Source organism: Arctopsyche grandis, chromosome 5 (assembly GCF_051622035.1).
Source record: "Arctopsyche grandis isolate Sample6627 chromosome 5, ASM5162203v2, whole genome shotgun sequence".
Lineage (NCBI taxonomy): Eukaryota > Metazoa > Arthropoda > Insecta > Trichoptera > Hydropsychidae > Arctopsyche > Arctopsyche grandis.
In genome coordinates, this window is record NC_135359.1 from 6,188,563 (window position 1) to 6,213,078 (window position 24,516).

At 36.9% G+C, this 24,516-nt stretch overlaps 1 protein-coding gene across 1 annotated transcript in view; it reads left to right on the top strand.

Annotated features, from left to right (window-relative positions):
- The first annotated feature begins 4,124 nt into the window (after positions 1–4,124).
- Positions 4,125–24,516, top strand: part of Gprk2 (G protein-coupled receptor kinase 2) — a 49,041-nt gene continuing 28,649 nt past the window's right edge. Inside the window, exons 1-2 of the mRNA XM_077431753.1 lie at positions 4,125–4,774; positions 8,374–8,700. Of these exons, the coding sequence (XP_077287879.1) occupies positions 8,649–8,700 (52 nt within the window). The 5' untranslated portion in view covers positions 4,125–4,774; positions 8,374–8,648. The remainder of the gene's footprint in view (positions 4,775–8,373; positions 8,701–24,516) is intronic.

A 24,516-nucleotide genomic window follows, 5' to 3' on the forward strand; every position in this document is an offset into this window, starting at 1 on the left:
TAAGATTGAATGAAAGGCTAGTATGAGAAAATATAGAAATTGAAATAATTACTAATTAATATGGTATACTAAATTTTGGTGGCTCTATACTAAAAACCATAGATTTACAAAGCGGATAAATCAATATTTTCATATAATACTGCTGGCGTTGGGAAAACTAAAAAATAAATCTTCCAAGATCTTCTGAACCATTTCAAAACCAATCCACAGTCTAATTTAAGGTGTCATGTTGATGCCACTTAGTAACACTTAATTTAGTGTACTTACTCAACTCAAAGAAGAAGAAATTAGAAATAATAAAAGATTTTAAAAATGAGCAATATAGCAAAGTATGAAAACGATCGGATAAGAGGCAAACTTTTTCCTGAATTGTAATCGTAAGTGAAACGTAAAGGAGGTATGTAAAAAACACGCCCTCTAAAGTTCACAAAAAAGAGTGAAAAAAATCAATGTTTTCTTATTAGTACGAAGAATTCGAAAGTTCTTATGAGCTTGTATGCTTATGAACTCTTAAGAGCTTGCTATTTATGATTAAACGATTTGACTGGCTTGTCTAATATTTATTTATTAATATGTCGAAGGACGTGTATAGATCTTCGTCTCCACTCGTCAATACTTGTACGTTTATTTCGTCATAAAAATCTCTTTTAAACATATTTTATTTTATTTTTAACATATTAGCCACAGTTACATTACAGAGTACTCTAACACGTCACTGTGGCCAGTCACATAGTCATAACACAAATAAAGGTATATAAAACATCAGTGCTCGACGATATTTATCATAAAATCAACCACGGGCGTTGCTCCACAACCACTAGACAAGTTCAGCGAATGTTTTGTATATGGACATAATGTCGCGTAATTATTTTGTCCGTAGACATTATGTCACGTTAAGATTTTGTCGTAGACGTTGTGTCGTTGGATGTTTTGTCGTGGAATCACTCACCACTTGGCCGAATGTAACGCATTTTGTTTTGTGCTCATATCTTCGTCACAACAAATTTGAATCGTTCTTATTATGATCGCTGAGAGAGTATATATATGCAGGCGGTCAAAATATAGAATGTCAATATTTAGAATTGTAAAAATGCAGAATATTCAAATTCAAAATATCAAAATGTAGAAATTCATAGTTCGCTTGAGTCAAGGCATACGAACTAAGAGGTAGATCAGTTAATGGTTAAATTTTGTGTTTTTCTGCTCCTCCATCTATAGCACCTCCTTATTATAAATTTGAATACTTATTCTGCATTTGTGCTATTTGAAATATGTATAATAAAGGTAGAGCCACATTGTTTTCTATTGTATATAGTTGTTCAAAACATGGCGGTACCACTTTGAAAGTACCGTATGCGTATCAATTTCTTGACATTGACAGTAAATTTAAATTTTGAAACGTTGAAAATATTAAGATTCTGTTTCCAATAGGCCCAGAGTCGAACATTGCGAAATTTTCCCCGGTTTCAGTGACTATACTCGAGTATGTGGTAAAACAATCTCTTCTCTTGTACTCGGGTTGTTGGAGCAATTTCTTTTCTTGTCCGCACGTTTCTTATAGTCCTCTTCATATTGGAAATGGACGGCAATTGAGCTGCCACTGCATTTCCCACGCCAGAAGAATTTTGAGACAGCAGGAAACACGGGGTGGATCCGTGGTGTTCTCTGCCAAATCTCTGACGTCATGCATTACTTTGGCTGCCTGTAGTTTTGCAACATCGCCAAGCTGGTTACGGTCATCTTTGTACCAAAAAATTTGATCGTCCGAAGTTATCACCCTTGCGCGACACTTGAATTTACTGTACTTATCACATTTCCAATTACTTTTATGTTGAATCTTCTCGTCCTGGACAAACAGGAAGTTGTCGAAGCACAACTTCTGCTTGCCTTTAATGGCGAATATGGAGGATGCTCCAAGACTTTAAATTGCTAATTTTTCACTGGTCATCTTTGCACTATGAGGATGCGCGATCAGTCCTTTTCGGTTCATCAAATTCGGACGTTTTACTTTTAATTTGTCATTTAATCTATCGAGTTGTTGACAATAAACCTCTGCAGTTATGATATTCCCTGGTTTCAGCAGTTCATAATGGATAATTCCATGAATATCCCACCAGACACACAAAAGGACCTTGCGGAGGGAGGATGAAACCGGGCTCAGTGGTTGGAACAGGTATTTCGTTCTTTGAAAGCCATTGTTTTTTTCGCGTCACATTGTCGTATACTATCCACTTTTCGTCACTGGTCACAATTTGATCCAAATATGGGTGACATCTTTTTATTTTGACATCGGTTCTTTTGTTACCCGTTGTATTTTCGCTATTTTTGTGAAAGTATTTTATGCAACGTTGTAAGCATCGTCGCATATCTTTGTGGCTATTTTGTCCGTGGGGATGGTAATCATTTCTCCTTTTTTTATAGACGGAATATTTATATACTTTCTATTTCCCCGAACAGTTCCACATGCGTTCGTCTTTTGACTGTGCAATCTCTTAAATAATAATGGGCTGGTATACTTATTGTCTATGTACAAAGAGTGGCCACTTCACCGAGATAATGTGATAACAATACTCCCGGATATGACCAGGTTTTCACTTACTGTATGTATAACTTGATTATTCCCATTTTAGTTCAATCCAAAAGAGTAAACGTGAACCAAACCATTAATAATACTTTGTATTTACCGCGTCCGACTCACTAACTATGACGAAATGTTTGGCCAACGCCGGTGTTAGGCAAAACGCACCGCCTACACGTTTGTTACGGCAGTATTCATAGCCCATCATTGAAGGAAGTTGAAAGTGCGTGCTGTTGCATACAAAATTTTTTGTAAATAAAAAGTTTTCAATGGGGCATATTACCAACGGTTTCACGCAAGATCCGTATTGAGAGTGTAATATGTTAGTATCGTGACAATCAGGGCATCCGGGCTTTTTTGAAATCCACAATACTAGAATCACGATCCGTATTGATAGTGACCGTATTTATTATACCCCTCATTGAAATTTATTGACACAAGTCAATTTGACAAGTCAAGACTGGCATGTTAATGCACGTGTTTATTATATGACAGCTGAAGACAGAGTGAGCAGTGGCTCTCCGAACCCAGCCGAGTTGGTTCCCACTCGCAGGAAGGCAACCAAACTCGACCATGTCGTATAAGCGAGCCGCCACAGCGTGAACCGTCGAACAACAGTCGAAGACTGTTGAGGGACAAGTGGTGAGTGGCGAGTGGCGAGTGGCGCGTCGCCGTGTTTATGCGGGAAAATCAGTGGCGAGTGGCGACCACTAGCTAAGAGAGCCCGCCACTGCCCCAGCGTGAAGCGAGTGGTGAGTGCCGAGCGGTTGTGTTTGCGGCCATCCCATACAAACTCCATGAGAAATGCATTCCTCAGCTTGTGGCTGCCACCGGTGGCGGTGGCGAGTGGCTGTGTGTGCGATAGGCCTTAGCAGTCGACTTGTCCTTGGTGCTGTGGCAACCCCGAGGTACCGGCCGTAAAACCATCGGTTGGCCAGTGCTTCGCCGGTAACCACCACTGCGTCCCCGGATGCTAAATTAAACACTTGTTCATTAACAACACAGTAGTCTCATTGGCGCTGTCCACACACACGATATCTACTACCGATATTTCCATATCCAGTTCCTAAATAGCAACCACAGGTTGCAATATGGGAACTGGATATGGAAATATCGGTAGTAGATATCGGGTGTGTGTGGACGGCGCCATTCACCCTACCCCCATAGTCAGTGCCGGTTTTAGGGGGGGGGGGGTGACGGGGGGGCTGAGTTGGGTGGCGCCCGAGGGCGCCAAATAAGTTTGGGAGCCGCACGATGCGCCAAAGGTGCTCTAAAATTTAAAATTAGAGTGCCAAAAGCCATACAAAATTTTAAATTAGAGCGCTAAAGACAAAATTTTTTTATAAGAGTGTTTAGAAAAAATTGACCGAGGGCGTCATTGGGTGTAAGGCCGGCACTGCCCATAGTGCGGAGGTTGACAATGCGTAGTACGCGTTTACCACGTATTCCTACATATTTTTAAGCGGCTCTCTAATCTTGATTGACTTGCCATGGAACCTATAGAACAGATCTGAATGCGTAAAAAATCCAAAATAAAAACGCAGGCAATGGACGAGCGCGCGCGAAGTTGAGACCACGCAGCGGCGCTGGCGGGGGTGTGGCTGAGCGATGTGGTAGTAGCAGTGTGGTAGTGGAGAGTGGCGAGTAGAGTGGTGTGGCACGGCGCGGCACGTCGGACGAGTGTTCTGGTAGAGGAGTGGCTGAAGGCGACCCGACCCTCGAAGCAACCCCTCCCTCTGTACAACCCACACCCTCATCGTCACCCCCGACTGCCGATCCTCGTCCCCCCCGAGTCTGCAATCGCGAATCTCGCAACGCATCGGAACGCAACACATCACACCACACCACACGTCCGCTGCTCCACTGCTCCACTGCTCCACACCTGCAAACCTGCAAACCTGCAAACCGACGACTCGCACAATCGCACACCTCCACCTCACACCCCACACCTCCACTCGTTCATTGACACATCCGTCAGACAACAGACGGGTCTCGTCCGTTGGTGGGTTCGGCCGCGTTCGCCCCTTTCGGCTGCTGCTGCTGCTGCTGCTGCTTGCTATTTCGCCATTCCTCGTTCCCGTGTCCCACTCGTCATTCGCCATTCCCCATTCCCCATTCCCCATTGCCGTTTTGCAATTGGCTACAACCGCACGCCGCCACCTCGCTGCACCGACTCGTCTTCGTCTCCGTCTCCAGGTGAGCCCCGTTTCATTTGCACATCAAATTTCGATCGCCTCGCATCCTCGCAACCGTTGACAGTTGAATGTCATCCACTCGGTTTACGGCGGTACCAACTTGACGATGTTGTACTTTTTCGTTACAATTTTCCCCACGAATTTCATTTCGCATTCTATAATTTTCAATTAACTTTGCATTTATTGCAGAGTTGTTAAAAAATTGCGACTTTGACTCGGATTTAAATTTTTTAATAAAACTTTTTTTTCATTTTGTATAAGAATATTTCCAGGTACATAAATACAGTTGCATTTCGCTAACAAATGTGACGAATGGGGTAATTTTCGAATATTATCAACCGACTAATACAGAGTGAGCCCACTATGCAATATGTAAAAGTAAGCTTAAGGTGACCATTCGTACTGTTTTTTTTCGAGTATCTGTCCTGGTAAGTCGTGAGATAAAACCAGTACACTTTTATCTATTATATGAATTTAAATATACAAAAAGTCTTTAGCGAAAATGATATCTCCTACAAAAGTATTGGTAAATTAGTCAAATATTATATTTGTTTATCAGGAACATTTGCATCTGCCGAAGGATGAACAATATGGGTGTCCAATGATAAAACGCAATATTAAATGTTAAAACTTTAAAATGTTTGCTAATCGATAAGAATAGTTTTAACCAGTTCTGTGTAGAATTTTATAAGAAGATTAATTCTTTATGTTAGTTTTTAATAATGAAAGTATTTAGAATAAAAACACTTTTTTTGGTAAAATGTCCTTGTTTTCAATTTGAAATAAATAGTCACCTTAAGTGAGCTGATTGTTAGCTTTTAATTCAACTTATACTCTTACGTTTTCTATTTATGAATTCCTAATTACATACTTACAGACATTGTCAAAAACTTCAACCTTTCGTTACTTTTATTAGGATTTCAAAACCTTACGGTTTATAGTCACTTTTTCTATCTATTATCAGTATTAAAAAAATATATATATAAAATATAGAAACACCGTGTCTCAGATCTGAAATGGTGAAAATACGTGACTTTCTCATAGTCATTTCAATCTCTTCACCATTATATCAACCACCTTTGTCATACTTCTCACCCACATATTCCGTTTTCTATCTCTTCTCGTTGTGCCGAGCATACAATGTTCCATACCCATTTGAGTGCAATGAACTTTTTTTAATGTATTCTGGCATCCATATGTTATCACTGTCAAGGCACATTTTAGATTTGAAAATGGCATTCATTCATCCTAATTTCATACGTCTCTTTATTAGCGGACATGTCAGTGATTTGACCTAGATAAAATAAAATAATATAAATAAATTCGAAACACGAGTCGCTCGTTTTCAACGAGCCCGACTTCACAGCCCTGATTTATAATTAAAACTATTTAATTATAAATCATAATTATATAGCGCTTTTTACGAATTCAAAGTTCACTGAGAATTGTATTGTACATAGATTAAATAGGTGGAAAATATTTATTGTAATAAGCGTTTCATGATCGATAATATCATGTTTAATCTATACAGTTATTAAATCATTATCATGTTTACAAATATAATATATTGTTAGCATGTGATACAAATACATTGACTGATAAAATGGATTTTTTTTTATTAATTTGTGCATATTAAGGTACGATCCGCTTCTTCATACAAGTTTTTTATTTTCAAACACATATAAACTTTATGTTTTGTTGGAAAGTGTATTTTACCAATCATTACGAGACAAAAAATGAAGCAATCTTATAGCATACACATGTAAGTAAATGCATAGTAGGCATATACAAAGTATGGAACGGTGTATGCTAGGCATAACGGGGATAGGAAACGGAATATGTGCGTCAGAAGTATGACAAGGGTAGTTGATACAGCGTGAAGAGTGAAGAGATTGAAATGGCAATGGGAGGGTCACGGGACTAGAAGAATGGAAAGTTGGACACGAGAAGTGCTGAGAAGTAAAGAAAATGGGTGGATGAAATTAGACAAATTTGTGGGGTGAGATGGATGAGAGTTGCCCAAAACAGAGACGAATGCAAGCATGTTGGAGTGGCCTTCATTTGGCAATGGACGTTGAATGGATGATGATTATGATAATACGAATTACAAAAATAATGAATAAATTATTTTTTTAAATTTTACCTCGTAAACAACAAACTGGTTTTTCTTATCGAACTCATTAAACATATTTAGTTAATTCAAAACAATGTATTATTTAGTTGGAGAAATTTCATTATCTACTAATGCGATTATATTTTATATATTATATATATAGGTATATAAAATAGTCGGAAATATCCTGCATATTTTTTTTTGATTTTGAAATGCTTTTTATTATTACGAAATTATGTTCACAATACATCTTATATCTATTTTAATAGCTACTGATCTACTGATCATTTTCTATTTTACAATTTTAATTTAATTTGGTTAGTAATCACAGTATTATATTATTCTAATGTTAATCTAAGTCATAATAGGAAAAAGAGCTCAAAAACCTATTTACAATCCTTATAAATGTTCATAATACATCTAATACATAACATTAATTAAAAACTCTCTAAAGTCGATGACCTAAAGCAGATTGTGTTTAGGTAATCTGTGTGTTATACCTGAAGGGTATAGACATTTTGTTGTAATCACCGAGACTCTTCACAAGTGTGTTAGTATGGTTATTAGTGATTCTGTCATAGAATCTACTGGTTAGTTTGTTAGTAATGTCTGTAACAAACGGAATATTATATATGGCATGCAGTTTTTTCAGGTTGGTATATATGGGGGAATTATAAATTATTTTAAGGGAGTTCTGCATATACATATGTATGTATGTACGTATTTTTAATATATGTACATATAATATAATATTATATTTGATGTGTTGGGTTCTACATCAGGTGTCCAGGATATAATATACTATGTCCTTGTAAAATATTAACACAATTTAAATTTTATTTGATTCCATTTAAAAAATTTACATCTTCAAATCAAAATCTTGAACGAAAAATAACTGGAATTTCTTCACAAGATTATTATTTAGGGATATATTATAATTTCATATTTAATCTAACCAATAATAAAAATAATTACGAAGTAATTTGCAAAATTTTTATAAAGGTAAATAACTGATATCAGTACATATATAGGTTTAGTACATTGGATTTTAATAATTGTAGTGAATGCGGGAATGGAAGACAATTTTCAACTGTTTTAATTAAGTATTATATAATGGACGATTACTTTTTACATATAAATAGTCAAAACATTGTGAAATCCACGTCCAATTCTGGAACACCACAGATTCGATAAAATAAACGAAACGTAATAGTGATGTTTTAATGTGAATTTACGACCATCGAGCTTAAAACATCATGAGCAAAGCAAACTGTGTTGTTTGCATACGAGCCTAATATTTACACAGATATTTATCATTAACGGTCACATGTATGTATGTATGTACATTTTCGTAGTACGCACGGCGGACCTAAGTTTTATCTCGGAGCCGCATCGTCTATTTTGCAATTTGTAATATTCCACGTCCCCGAATCCCCGTAACGCGACGCATGCACCATTCTAATCGCCGTTCTCGTTTATCGTTTCAGTTATTGGCCGTCGGATCGTTCGTTGATTCCCCGCATACTTGCATCCGGTGCGGTGTGGAAATTCCTTCCTTTGCTTCTGGTATTTGTGCGCGTACATTAATGTGAGGAAGCCGGAGCTGACTGTTTCAAGTGTTGTGAAGTGATTCGGGCATCATTGATGGGCGAGAGCTGCGCATTAGGGCAAGCAGGCCGCAGCAGTGACTCCAGACGGACAGTGAGCCGGTCATCGGTTTCTTTCAGTAGAAAGTTCACACCACACCGCCACACTGGAACTAATGGAATTGGAGAATATTGTAGCCAACACGGTTTATTTAAAAGCCAGAGAAGGTATGGATTTTCTTCATTTATGTATATCATGTATTTTTTGCTTTTATGCTACGATGTTTGTAGGCTTGTATGTGCTGTTCTCGGTCTCCGAGTAAATTGAGTGTGGTTGTCGGTGATTATTCTGATGAAATATCTCGTGTGATCGTTGTCGACGTTACAATTGTCGTATAATTTTATATAGCACACACTCCTACTGGTTTGGTTGAGGTTGATTTTTGACACTAATATGTGTAAATTATCGAATAGTGCGGTTAATTAGGTTCATTTGTATGCAGTTTCTTATCTTATATTATTATTCTAGAGTAATTTTTATCTGTCAGCTGACGGTTTTTTTTATCTTGAAATTTATTGTTTAAATATCATATTCAGTTTTTTTTAACCCTTTGAATGGTGACACCAATCGGCGTTTTGTCAACAAGTCCATGAAACAGAAATACGCCCATAGGCGTTGTATTTTGAGTGTGTAAAAAATAAACAAGGATACTACCCGCTAAGCCTATCCGGATGGCATTGAAAAAAATGCATTGAACGTGGGTCGTGTAATCCGTGTCAATGTTTATAAAGACTGGTTTACACCGGAATTTCTGAATTTATAACCATAGCAGAATTTCCCGATGGAAATCCCTAGCTGCTGAGTATTTTAGATTGTGAGCATTACATTTTAACAACAATGAAGAAGATGGAATTAGTTTTGGAAAGATACATTCATTGATAGACTTATTTTGTTTATTTTAAATTGTTGCAAGATATATTCGAGAGTCTAAACACACCTTTACAAAACTCGAAATCTTCGGCGGTAGTTATCTAGGGTAGTGATCAAGGGTTTGTTTGGATTTGCTACAATTTTTATTGGATTTCTAAATAATTCTAGTTGGAAATTTTGGGAAAATTTTAAGTGTGGCCGTCTTTCAACAGAAAAGACGTCAGCACTCGAAGGGTTAACCAGCAGTATAAGAGGTTCCGGGGTTCAAGCCCTGGGTTCACTTCAATCGAAAATAATTTATTCGGAAGTATTTCTGTAGTACTGCTGGTCAGACTAGGATATTTGTGACTCCAAGTCGATCGTTTCCTATCAATTTAAAGGGTTGTCAATAATAGTTTGTCAATTTATCTGATTTCATTGTTGAAACGGTTCCTCATCAAATTAATAAAACCATTCTATCCACTATGTCACCACTATTTGAATATGATTTCAAATTTATAGTCTATAAATTTATATATATACAAATTTAATACCATATATGTCGCTCAGGGCAACTCGTAATGGAATCATGGGAAAATGTAAATAAATAAAAAAGTTTGTACTGTCAAAATCACAATCTAAAATGAGTATTTTAGATTGTGGCTTGGTACTAAGATTGTGAGCATTACATTTTAACAACAATGAAGAAGATGGAATTAGTTTTGGAAAGATACATTCATTGATAGACTTATTTTGTTTATTTTAAATTGTTGCAAGATATGTTCGAGAGTCTAAACACACCTTTACACAACTTGAAATCCTCGACGGTAGTTATCTAGGATAGTGATTTAGGGTTTGTTTGGATTAGCTAAAATTTTTATACCTGATTTCTATTGGATTTCTAAATAATTCTAGTTGGAAATGTTGGCTTTCAACTGAAAAGACGTCAGCACTCAAAGGGTTATATAGAGAAATTAAATTTATGCTGTATTTTTTACAAATATTTCACATTATACAAGAAGAACGCTCTGGGAAAAACGTACATGCTATCTCCTTCACCGCCTCTCGACCAATAGCATTTCGTGCAGACAGTAGAACACTTCGCGCGAAATGCCATTGGTCTAAATGTGGTGAAAAGGACAGCATATGCGTTTTACTCCAGTGTCATTCTACACCGTATGGACAGTAAATATTATATTTTTAGTTTTGACACACGATGTTTACGTTTCTAATGAATTTTTTATGACATTTTGTAACAAGTATATTTTTAGTGAATACCATTTTTTCGAGGTAAATTTGTGTATTTGCTTTTGATATTAGCAATTTTTGTATGATATTTTGCATTATTAGCACCAAGTCTATGTTAATCATAGAGGAATTTAGATTCGTTACAAAATTTTCACTAATCATCAAGTGGGATTGCTCTTACTTCAAAAATAATAAAGTACTTGTTGGTTATACGGGCGCATCGGAGCATTGACTATACACACTTACACATACAAATACACGGCAGTTGCATATTGTCTTATTGCAGAGAGAATCTCTTCAAATAATATAGATCTTGGTTTCGTATTGGGCATATGTCGCCACATAAACTCTGGTAAAATAACTTTCCATGTGTTGACGAGCCGCACCACGATGTTTTAGGGTGAAAACACACTGAGTGGTATGGGACGTCATTGGCTTCCCGCTGTGATCGTAAACAGTGGGTGTTCCCCAAACCGAATTCGGGTGTAGTTGCACGTGCATAATGCATATGTTTGGGAGGTCGCACGTTTATGCATATTCATATGCAACCGACAAGTTTCTTCCATTATCGATCACTGTTCAACAAGGATAAAATATCACCGGAAAAACTCGAGTGGGTGATTTTTGGGACTGTGTACAAAGTATATGGGCTAGGGATGCTGCGTTATTTTTGCATGTTTAATAAAAATATCTAAAAAAAATTACGTACCACTAAATGTGTGTTCGCCCTTATCGTATATATTGTCATTTTGCTAAAAAGGTTTTCGACACCTTGAGACCATTCATGCAACTGCCTTGTATTTGTATGTAAATATACATATTTGTATATACTCGATATTCGGACGCGCCCGTTTAACCAGGAAGTACCAAGAATAGATTGCCATTTCTAAGAAAAGTACTTATCATCGCTCTGATAAAAAATTAAAATTTATTTAGATTTGAAAATAATAGATTAGACTGAAAAGCGTTAATATATCATCGTTAGTATACACCAGTGTTGTACCCGATGACATATCATCGCATGGGTGTTGGCATATTAAGTTATTAAATTAAAAAAAATATTATGTGTCGGTCATGTGCTCGATCCCCACGCGGTCGAATTTTTTTCAAATACCTTTTAAATATATTTAATTTAATATTTATATTTAATTGTTTAATATGAAAAAAATGCTAAAAGCTATATAACTACCTATATATAATTAATATAAAACATCAATAGAAAAATTAATTAATTAAAAAAATTTTCAATAGATGGCAGTAAATTATTTGCCAAGCGGAAACATTGGTAACTATTAGTATATATAGAAGCTTTTTACTTTTGTTATTGTATTCGTAAATACGTTTTGGCAGAGGTTTAGCTGTGACGTACATATGTATGTATGTCGAATCGAAACGACTATTAGGCTAAATGACTATCAAGCAAGGATAGCATTTGACCGAAAGTGGTCCAAAGGGTCGTTTTGGTATAGATCACTGTCAAGCAAGGATAAATACTACCATATAATTTCAACGACATTGGTCGAAAGTCTAGTTTTGAAAGGACGTGTGCCATGCATGCGTGCCATGGACGTCACATTTTTTCTATATGTTTAAAACTATCTAAAAAAAAAAACCACGTACCACATTCACCGCTGTGTGATTTCGCCCTTATAGTACGGCGAGCATTATCTTCGACAGACAGAATAGCGATATTACATATATGAATGAATATTATAATGCACATAAAATAAATGGAAACAGAGCTGGTCGGCGATAACTTTACCTTTTTTCTTAATTCGATCATGTGGGGTGTACGCTGTGTATACGTATACACGTGGCAATCGGTCAGCCCGTATCTGCTCACGCTTGTTTTGATTTCCTTTCAAAATTGTACTTTTTTGGACAGGAGTGTTTTGCGATTTATCACTAATATATATTTTTTTTAATGTCGAGGGCTAATATACACGCACCATATTGAAGAGAATATCCGAATTGTCTTTGCCTATGTTAGTTAAGCCCCACCCAGAACATGCCCAGAATATGAAAGTATATTCTAGACTGGAATACCCAATGGATTTGATGGGTCTTCGCGTGTTCAAATAACAAGTTTGATGAGTTTCATGAAAGAGTTGGGCGGGGCCGACCAAAAGTATCGAGTAGATTTAATAAACCATTATAATATACATATGTACATACATAACGGGCGTATGTATATTTGTGTCGTTGTTTTCCATTAACGATTCACGTGGCGTAGGCGTGGAAAATCGTAGTTTTCTTCCGCGTTTGTTAAGTATTCAATACATAATTTGATTTGTTTTTGACCCTCGGCCAGGTCAGGATAGGATAGGTCCATCGTTGCGCCAGGGCATCGTTAAGGTCAACAGATAGCGATCACGTAATTTCCTATTTTTAGTCTGTGTTTTTTTTTAATTTATTATTACTATGATGATTATAAAATTGGTCTAGGACTGTTTGGTTTGCTTTATACAAATCAGGGATGGATTTTTTAGAATGCTATTTCATATTTAGAATGGTGTCCATTTGGAGCCTGGGATTTGACACTGCTATACATATTTTGGTTAAACTAGAAGGTACTTGGCACACTCAGGTCTCTTTTTATTATATTTTTTACATAGATCCATATATTCCAGGAAGGATTCCCGGAAATATGCACTAAATTGCACTGAATAGTGGCGCAGTTTCGAGAAGTCCTAATTTTAAAAAGGCGCGCAAAAATAACTTACGCAATTGAATTCCACAAAAAAAGGTTGGTACCCTCGAATAACATTCAAATATCCCTTGACGCTTTTTTGTGGAATTCTATTGCGTTTAGTTATCCTTGAGCATCTTTGAAAGTTTGGATATCTCGAGAGTGCAACTATCTCGAGTGCATTTTCCGGTCACCACCATGAAGGCCTGACAGGAGATTTTTGCCAATTTGAGAAACCGTTTCAATGAAAATCTGATAAATTGGCAAACTCTGATAAGAAACGATCGACTTGGAGTCACAAATATCTATGTCTAACCAGCAGTATTAAAGATATTAAAGCACGGAGTCGAACCCGGAACCTCTCGGTGCTAAACATAAACGCAACAACCGATCCATACTGCTGGCTATGGTGGTTCTTATTTTATATTGAATGCGAATTCCAAAAAAAATAAACAATTTCGTTAAATTATCCTGTCCGCCGAAGTCTGGTTATTACCATAATGTTACACCGTTTTTTTTCGTTGTTTACATACGTTACGTGCGAAATCTACGTATTGTCGCAAGGCGAAGTTGTCATGTGTCCGTGTCGGTGTTGAGAAAGGTGGAATGTAAGCCCAACCGGCCTTGTTCTGTGCAAACTCCGGCCGCAGCCAGTACAATGCGGCCCAGACCAGAAGAAATTGGGCGTTCTTGAGGGCGATATTTCCAAACTTTGATGGCCAGCACATTGTAACGCATCCCTAATTTTTTTTTAAATTATGGAACGCATCTCTACTTTTCTACGTAAGCTGTCTTTTTTTTTATTCGTTATCCTGTTGAACGCATCTATCGCATAAAAAAAGATCGCGAGTGTGTATGGTTTATACATATATTAGCTTAAAACCAGTAGCATAGGTCAATGGTTAAAAAGTAAGGCTTTCTATTGTGTGGTCACGGGTTCAATCGCGTATGCTGCTGGCCAGACCGTGGATATGTGATTCTTGGTTCGATCGTTTCCTATTGGCGTTTGCCAATTTGTCTGATTTCATTGAAATGTTTTCAACAAATTGGCAACCCTGTCCCACCCCTTTCGCAAAAATTCGAGCTATTCAGCATCTCGATTAGAAAATGCTCCAAAAGTTTGTCCATAGATTTCTCTGTGGCTGTAAATCGTTTGATCATAGATGTCGTGTTCAATTGATGACTTCATGCATGTTTAAATAACTAATAAATAATTCCTAATCTGTATAGTACACTAGTCGCGCTGGAGCAATCTGTTAGACGAGTGTACATGATTGATTGAATAAATAAATAAATAACGATCAAACCTTTGAATAGGCTAGATTTGGCCGTTTTGAATCCCATCAGCTTATATGTAATCAATTTGCCGTATATCGTTCTCCAATATGTACGGGATGGGCCTGTTTGAGTTATTATGTTTGTATATACATATTCATTTGTGAAATTTAACATGTAGTGTAAATTTTTAAGTAAGTTAATCGCATGTAATGTTGCTTCTGCGTGCTAGTCGAATATAAACGAGTTAACTTGCTTAGTAGAAACTTGCTTGCGTGTAGAATTACTTGCAATGTTTACATGTAGGTATACGAGTATAGCTCGTTACAGCAAATTCTATTTAAAATTAAAGCGTTTTTTTAACTAAGGTACAATTTGTCTCAATGCAACTGCAGCTAGGATGCTGACAGCGGTTGAAAAATTATAAATACGTAACTGCTGAGACTCTCACATATGAGCCGTTATATTTGAAAGTGGCGGAAGTCCAATTTTCAGTTTCAAAAGTACTGTTTCAATTTGACTTAATTCACAAATTGTTATCACTGTTTTATTTACTATAACTTTTAATTCGATATTTTCAGAATCTCGGAAAGGCAGAATAGACTTATTTCAGATCACTAGTATTTTTAAATATTGGAAAACGCAAAACATTATATTTAATGTGTACCGAGATATGTATTTCTCAAAATGAAGAAAAGTGGATGTACGCCAATTTCAAATATAACGGCTCATACATATGAAATTGAATTTTATCTATTGACTGTTCTACCGTCCGTTACACATATATACATTTGTGTAACGGACGGTTTTACGCGCGTTATCTGATCTCGCGGTGGGAGATCCAGAGGGCGGATACGTCGTTCTTCTTCCAAGGGTCGGGTTATAGGGAAACGTGAACTAACCTTGGGATACAGTTTATATAGTCGGGGAGGTTCCTGACTGCAAATCGTCTCGTTGATAACAGCTTCCTCGTGGTCGGTACCGCTGGCTCTGCGCTTCGGACCGGTCCACTCGCGTCTGATGTTTCTCCGGAAACGGCGTGAGCAATACGAGGATGTTGGCTGGAACTCTTGGGAGGGAGTGATGCTGCACTTGCCCTCACAGCGGTTCTTCAGCAAGATGGCGGATCTCTGGGCCTCGTCTCCCCGTGGAGACGTGCACAGGAGAGGTTCTTCTTCGACGGGGGATGGTGGTAGAGAGACTCGCTCTAGATCGCGCGGTTTTCTGTGTGGCCACTCGAAATAAAGGGCGAGTGTTGCCCTATGGGACGATGGGTAGAACGAAATTTCATATCTTGAAGTTTTAACTTAATACAAAGTTGATAAGGTTTTGGCTAGTTTAGTTTAGCTAAGAAGAGTGGACCTTGTCGTATTGGACAGATCGAAAACGCACCTTTTGTATGCGTTTTCGTAGTGATAAGGATTATATTTTCGATTGTTCGTTCAAAAATCGAATGGGTCGGATTGAAGTGCGATTAATTTGAGCAATTTGGCCAAATTTAGCCGCAGGGGTTGTATCGCAATATATCGGGGTTTGAAAGGAAGAGGGATGATGGTTGAAAGCGAGTCGTCCGCTCCGGGCCAAAGCTACGGCCGCCGCGCGCAAATTGAATAACGAGATTTTCCTACGGTGGAAAATTTCAAAAGTCTCACTCGGAAAATTGGAAACACGTTTCGCCGTGTTATTATTATTATTATGGGCCTTCCCGCTAGTCATTAGTTGTGAGTTGGGATCAATACCGGAAACATTTTGAGAGATGTTTCATGGCGGAAAAACGCCTACTCATTGAAAAACCTACGCGAGTGGCAAGGCTTTCGAGGAGGTCGTTTATTCATCATACGTGAGGGCTGTATAAATTTAATAATATCCGGAATTTTACTTTATTTTTTCTAGTCTAGTCGAGGTCTAAGTTCGAAGATTTTCAGTAATTCGGCACGAATATGAATCGAGTGTTTTATTAGTTTATTGAATTTTTAACTTCTGATAAGCACATGTGATAGTGGAATGATTCATTGCGCTGATTTTTTACTCAGGTTTGTTTACAAAAGCATGTAACCGGCAGAATCGATTAGTGGTTGGCATATGATGCTTTGAACAGAGTGGTCACGGGTTCAAATCCCACTGGTTTTTTTGCTGGCCAGACCTTTGGATTTGTGACTCCAAGTTGGATCGTTTCCCATCAGAGTTTACCAACTTACCTGATTTTCATTGAAACGGTTCCAAAAAATTGGCGACCTTATCCATTTTTCTCGCAAATCTCGAGTTTTCAGCACGCTCGAATTTCGATGAATTGTATAAAATGCTGCAAATTTACAAATCTGACCATTAATGTAGCTGTGATTGTTAATTAATGTGTATTTATTGAATTTCGCTGAATTGTTTGAACATGTTGCAAATTTACAAATTTGACCGTGGGTGTTAATTGATATTTACATATTTATTTTTTATAATACTTGTATCAAATGTACAATGTTTCTGGCCAGGAAGGCCAGAAACATTGCTTTTAACTGTTAGGCTTTCTTGGTATAGATTAAAAATAAATGTGTTTCGATTTGGAATAGGAAAATTCTAATACCGGGTTGACACAATACGAGTGCACTCAGACCGAGCTGAATAATTCGTTCATTCGGAAGTTACCACGTTACCACTCTCCGAGTGACCAAATTAGAGGACTCGGTCTGAGTGCACTCGTATCGTGTCAACTCGGTATTAGAATTTTTCTAATCCAAATCGATACACATTTATTTTTAATATATACCAGATTGAGTATTTTTCTTCCTACTGCACGAAACAGTCACGAAAGAAAATATAGAGTCCTTTCTCTATATATTGTAGCGTGGACGTGTAGAGGGGTATCCGAGATCGAATACTTGTCGATTTAATTTATTGATGATCCGTTGACGAGCCAGCTCCGAATGAACCACGAATAATTATTCACAGCGTGTACTCTCAGCATAGAGAGATCATTGGTTAATGGGTCATAAATCAGTGGTCAACGAGCACCAATCACCTAATCTTTGCATTACAATACTATTTGGTCTGCGGTGCATTTATGTCTTTCTACAATACCTCATGCTGTGTATGTAAGCGGTAGTCTCATTTGGTTAATAAGAGGTTAGTAAAAATAGATAGTTTTTTCACATTGTTTTAGTTTCTCAATAGATCACGTGTTTATCAGTGAATAGGACTCAATTTACGGATTATCGTGTATGTGATCATTTTTATATATTTTTGAGGTCCTATCTTAGACGCCAAGCATTAGGTTAAGCGGACTGTAATTACGTATGATTGGCAAGTTAATGGTGACTTGAGTATTGTACGATTTCGAATCGAGTCAAATTTACCATAAGATTAGTCGATTAGTCATGTCCTAACCGTCATACGATTCTTACTAAGTTTCTTAATATGCTATTTATTATAAATGTATATTTCTTAGTTAGCCTCAATTGAATGATAAATATGTAGCTCAAAATTATATAATTGTGTATTTATGTACAGCGAAAGCTGATTATCTAATTTAAATTGATGGATAGCCGACGTTTCGCGTTATGCAGTGGAAATTTAATTAAATTAAGGGTGGAATCGGGGGGTGGGCTGTTATTTAATGTGCATTCGGTTATCATGTTATATAATACATACATAAATATTAATTTAAACATGAGCTTTCCCAGTATCGTAATTAAATTTTGCAAGCTTATATATATTCATTTTGATTTTGAAAATGCATCGAATGAATTGCACTCGTTTTTATTATTATTTCTTTTCAGACATACGTTATTTTGCATTTCGGCAATTATTTTATTCCGCGAAAACTGTTTCGTTTTTCCAAAAAATATGTATTCTACACGACGGAGACAGGTGGAGAATATTTGTCGGAATTTGAGTAATTGTTTTTATCATCGATATTGAATTCTATTTTTGGCCAAAATTCAATCGAAATGTTTTGCATGGCATTATTGAAATTCGTAAAAAAAATATTTAATCGAATTCGGTCGCATGCGAGCTTTCATTCGAAAAATAAATCGAGAGCTTTCTATTAGAGAACTTTTTGCTGTATTAGTTTTTCGATATTTTTCAGGTAAATTCGATTGGGAAAGTTCTATGGTAAATATTTTATGAAACCTTTTTCAATCTACACGCGTTTTTCGTAAAGTGAATTGTATTTTGAAAACTTTTGTGCTGAGATTTCTGTATTTCATTTCATTTAATAAGATATTGCGGGGATACGCCCAGGGCGGCTTACATTCCCTACCTGAACATATATTTCAAGCAAAAAAGTAAGCAATTACATACATATATCATGCACTGGGCTATCATGGGTCTGACTTACCTTTATGATTTCCATTCTGCTCTGGAATTATACCTGCCTAGTTGACAAATGGACACAGAAAGTTCTTGAATACCTTTTATCTTTACTAGTTAAGGGGCCCACATACGAAGTTGTCATTATAATCGTATAATCTCTTCGTATATGAGCTCTATTAAACTAATGCCCAAATTAAATTCTATAAGTTTGTAAATTTAGCCAACAGTATAGCTCGGGGGCTGCGTTAATGCTAAGCATCGAAAGGTTGTCGGGTTCGATCCCTGTTGACTTCGCCTGAAAATGATTTATTCCGAGTATTTTTGTAGTACTGCTGGCCATACTTGCATATTTGTGATTACAATTCGATCGTTTTCTGTCAGAGTTTGCCAATTTATCTGATTTTCATTGAAACGGTTCCAACAAATTGGCAACGTTACCCATTTTATCGCAAATCTCGAGTTTTCAGCAATCTCGAATTTCGCGGAATTGTATACAAAGCTGCAAATTTACAAATTTTACCATAAATGTCTCTGTGGATGGTGATTGATATGTATTTACTTTGTATAATACTTTATCAAATGTACAATGTTTCTGGCCAGGAAGGCGCATTGGGGTTACCTGTCAGGCCTTCCTGCTATAAATAAAATAAAAAAATGTATTTAGGTATATATTATGTACATATTTAATTCATTTCAATTAAACATGTTTATAAATTTATATACTCGTAGTACCAAGCCGACGAGAGAAGTATAGAAACGGAGAGTTCCTTTAACGAGACTTGATGTTTCGCAGGAGACCAGTCACCACTAATTAAATATGATTTATAATCTATAAATTTATATATGACCAAGTTTAATACCTTAGGTACCACTTGAAGCAACCCGTAATAAAAAAAATATATAAAATTGGGTCTTATCCAAATATTAAAAAAAAAATTTATTCATTTTTAGTTTAGCGAATATTAAAAAAAATCATGGCTTCCACTCCATATCTTTACGTAAAACTTTTGAGACACAATTTCCATATTTCGCATGTACGCATGCTTTCTAACTGATTTGAAGAGTATTCTGTGCACATTGGCACAGAATACTCTTCAATACACGTCGACCCCCAATGGCAATGAAAAGATCCATAGCCAAATTCTCTCATACTTCATCCCTACCCGTTTGTGCCTTAATAGTTTTCATTCAATAATTACTGTTTATGATTCAAGTAAACTTTGCTACCTGTATGCACATATGTATGTACATGCCCCTTTTAAAAATCGGATATAAATAAAACTAGTCAAGTGTTATTGCGAACTCCACAGAAAACACAGCATGTGTTCCATTTCACACGTGTCACAAGACTGCATCATATTCTTCATCACAGCCGAGGATGTTGTCGAACCAGAAGTATATAGTTGGATAGTTGCCAATGAGGATATGTATGTATGTATGTACGCGATGTGATATGTTTTCACGACCAACTTCCGGAAAGTGCGATACAAACTTCCCACCGGATATCGACTGGATGCAAGTGCAATGCACCCCATCGGATGCGTCTCGTCGAATCCGAAAATGCATGCATATATTTTCAAGTTTGAATTGAGTTTTCTAGGTCGGTCGACGGCGCTGCTTGAATTTTCAGCTCGTTTACAACTCGCATACAATGCATATGTACATATAATGCAACACGTTTTGCATAACGATTTTCCGGTGCAACGCTTTACACCGCTGCGCCCCGTTCGTTGGATTTGAAGAGTGCACTCTTCCGTCCGATGCAGGTTCATTGCAAATTGCCAATACTTGCTTATTACGCTCGTTTGGGTCCGGGTCTTCCTTCCTATCTTCTCTCGGTTTATGCCCCAGCGTATTTCCCATTGAGATGAAAGTCGAATGCGAAATGGCCAATCTCGGGTTTTATGGTTCGCAATAATATAATAATATGTCTGTTTTTGTCACTGTTTCCTTTTTCGCTCTTGAGATATGTTCTTGTCGGGGTTGTTTTATATACGTGTGTGTGTGTGTGTGTGTGTCGAGAGGTTGAATATGTTGTTGGATTGAACATTCTGGTGATCCACATTCCGCTCGCGACGCGAGATGCGATGTAAATTTAATATCTTTTTCTGGGACGTTTCGTAGATGCGAGTGCTTTGGAAATGTATGTAAAGCGTTTCGTCGTGGAAAAATTCTGTATGGAACACAGTTGATGTAGTTGCGTATTCTGTGCTCATTTTGGCTGTTTGTTGGATATGTAAAATTTGTGTAATGTAAATGAAAAAAATGTGTAGAGTGCTATGTTAAACGAGATGTTGGTAGTGGGTACCATTTGTATCACGGAAAATGTTGAAATGTTGAAAAATGTTGAAAATGAAAACCTGCGAGTGAAGTAAGGTGTTTGTCATATTTATCAGTGCCGAAGGTTCGAAGATTTTTTTTGTCTATATATATAAAACTATATATAAAATTTTGAGTCTTTGAAAGATATGCTACATATTACACATCTATTTGTCGCCTCGTTAAATCGCCCAATTTATTGCCTTTAGCTTCAAATTTAATCTACTAATCTCGAGACGTCATATTAATGTCTTTCGTGTTATTTTTCATTTTCCTTTGATGTCTTTCAAGACGTGATCATTTTTTTATTACAAAGTTTTTATTAGTTTTTCTTCGCCAATCGGTCTGACAAACTCCCTACATTCTTCTGATCGCTTTGAAACTTTGGCATTTTGCGAGGTATGGCCGCCGATAGAGATTTAAATTGCTTCCGCTAGTTTGATGGTGAATCCAAAAAAATTTGAAGACGGTGACAGATAACCCTTTGCCTTTAGCCTTATATGTTTGACTTTCCGCCCCCGTCTCGTTTTGTCAGATTTTAATTGTTTAAACGCTTATAACTTATAATATTTGATTACATCCAGTATTTAAGATGTATTTTTAAATTATCTTGATAGCTAAGATAATATAAATAAATAAAAAATAAAATAAAAAAATGTGAATCGCTACCAGGATATACGCCGCTACGAAAATCGCTCGCGCGGGTCTCCAGTCACATGAAAATTCTTCGCACAAGAAAATTTCCGTACAGAAAACTGCCCAAATATTGCTTAGCAAATGCTTTTTTCTTACGAATTTTTGTAGTGGCGGTTATCTTGGTATCGATTCACATTTGGGATGTAACCCGTTTACCCTCATACATGTATATTTTATTTCACTTATATTTTATTCTGGTACGACACCGTAACATGTCATATTCCATTTGTAATATTTTTTCATGACAGATTTTTATTAGTTCTGACCGTGTGTTCCCACCGATAATATTTGTGAGCTGATTTTAAACCGCTTCCTCTCTTCCGATCGCTTTAACTTTTTAGTGATATACGAGGGTTAGCTCTCATTAAAGTAAGCAAATGTTTCCGAGATGAAGCTAGAGGAATTTTATTATTAACGAAATCATTAAAAATTACATTGGAATCATAGCAACGTATGGAGCTGTAGTCAACGTGCCATGCTTTCAATTGAGTGGTTTTGGGTTCATTCCCTGGCCCGGTGTAGCTGGTCAGACCTTGGATATGTGACTCCATGTTGATCGTTTCCTATCCGAGTTTGCCAATTTATCTGATTTCATTGAAGCGGTTTCAAATTGACAACCTTTTCTTACTCTCGCGAAAAATTCGGGTTTATATTATCTAGGATATTAAAATTTTTATTAGACTTCTTTGATGCTTTGTAATTTTTTGTATCGATGTTTGTAATTGGCCAGGAAGGTGAGTTGGGGTTTATCTGTAAGGCCTTCCTGGTTTATACATAAATATGTATAAAAAAGTAGTAATTCCTACCAAAATAAGAAAGCTTTCACCTAGCCCTTAGCTTAAGCTGGCGATAAGATGCACTTTTTAAACATGGAAAGTTAACATCTTAATCAAAAGATTGATTAATTCTGTTCTAAATCTACTATCGAGTCCATAGCTGAAGTACAAATATGGCTTCTATAGAAGCTGTGGAACATCCGTGAAACCTACAATCATACAATCAGATTATATTTGAACCTTTGAACATGAGGTTCAAGAAAATGAATTCGTTTTTTCAAGTCTTGCAAGTTTTTTATAAAAAATAGTCCAAATGGTATCGAAAAACTGGAATTCCTATTTCGACTGTGTTACTAAGCCCAATAAACTTGGTTCTTTCAGTCTTTTATCCGAGCACTACACTGACTGATTTATAGCTGTGATTTTTTACGCAATTGCTTATTTATCGTCTCACACTCGGGAGTTGTGTTTAAAAATGAATCGAAACACGGAGAAAGTCCGATTTATTTATTTATTTTTGTAATCACGACAACGATATGTGTACGAATTTATCGTGTTATTCAGTCGCGTGTGTGGGAGGAACGAAAGGAGGTTGGTCGAGCGGCTTGACCTCCTGAATGCTTAACATCGAAGATCAATTGACTGACATTTGACACTGTTGTCAATTGTGGAATGTCCACTCATAAGTGTCCAGTGTCGTTTCTCGGCCCTAAATCGGCACTCGGACTCGATCCGACAGTGTAGAAACTTTTGCAAGTCCGTTATGTGTCGACCCAGAACTTTTTTGGTCGTGGAACATTTTGTAAATGTTCACTGATGATCCTATTGGGTATTGAACGAACTCGCACTTGAAAATGCTTCTTTAGTAGAAGATTGGTTCACTTGGAAATGACACCTACTTCCACTGAAGTGTTTGAGCTCATCTTCTTCTCTCGACCTCTTGTCTGACTTACAAGACCTTTAAGCTAGTTTACATAACCAGCATTTATGCATAACCAGCAAAATATACTAGTGGTTAGCATATAATGCTTTGAACAAAGTGGTCACGGATTCAAATCCCACTGGTTTCTGGCTAACTGTTAGGCCTTCCTAGTATAAATTAAAAGATAAAATAAAATATATCGTATGCCGGTTTTAATTACGGGTATTTGTATTCAGGTCGAAGAGTGTGTAAGCTTTCGCATGATCACAATCGTTTGCGCAGTTGCACACGATGCATCTGCTTACTGATCTGTGCGGTGAGATTAATCTGGATTTTTTAACGTACATTGTATTTATAATCGGTGTTTTACATATTTAAAGTCAGACTTTTTACTATCGCAGGATATTGCGGAGAAAAATTCACATGGACCCTATCGTAACGATAATGTTGTTTTTGCGATAGTTAGCGTTCCCCCCCCCCCCAAATACAATGGTTTATTTAATTGCTTTCGTCGTTTGATAAATATGGTTGCTATGCTACAGAGCTAATTCCACAATCGTACAATTTCATTTCGCTGGATAAATTATGCTCGGAAAAGATATAAGGATCTGGAGAGGGAGGCAGCCCTCCTATTTTACTTGTTATTACTAGAGGTAGGATAGTCACAGTGCTATCCATTGTTCGGCAAACCTTTAACAATGCATTTACAACCTTTGAACAATACACGGCCCCCTCAGGCTCCGGTGACTAGTTATTACTAGTCACCGAAGCCTGAGGGGGTCGTGTATTGTTCAAAGGTTGTAAATGCATTGTTAAAGGTTTGCCGAACAATGGATAGCACTGTGACTATCCTACCTCTATTTATTACATATATTTGTAAGGCATTTTCACTATTTCATTAATT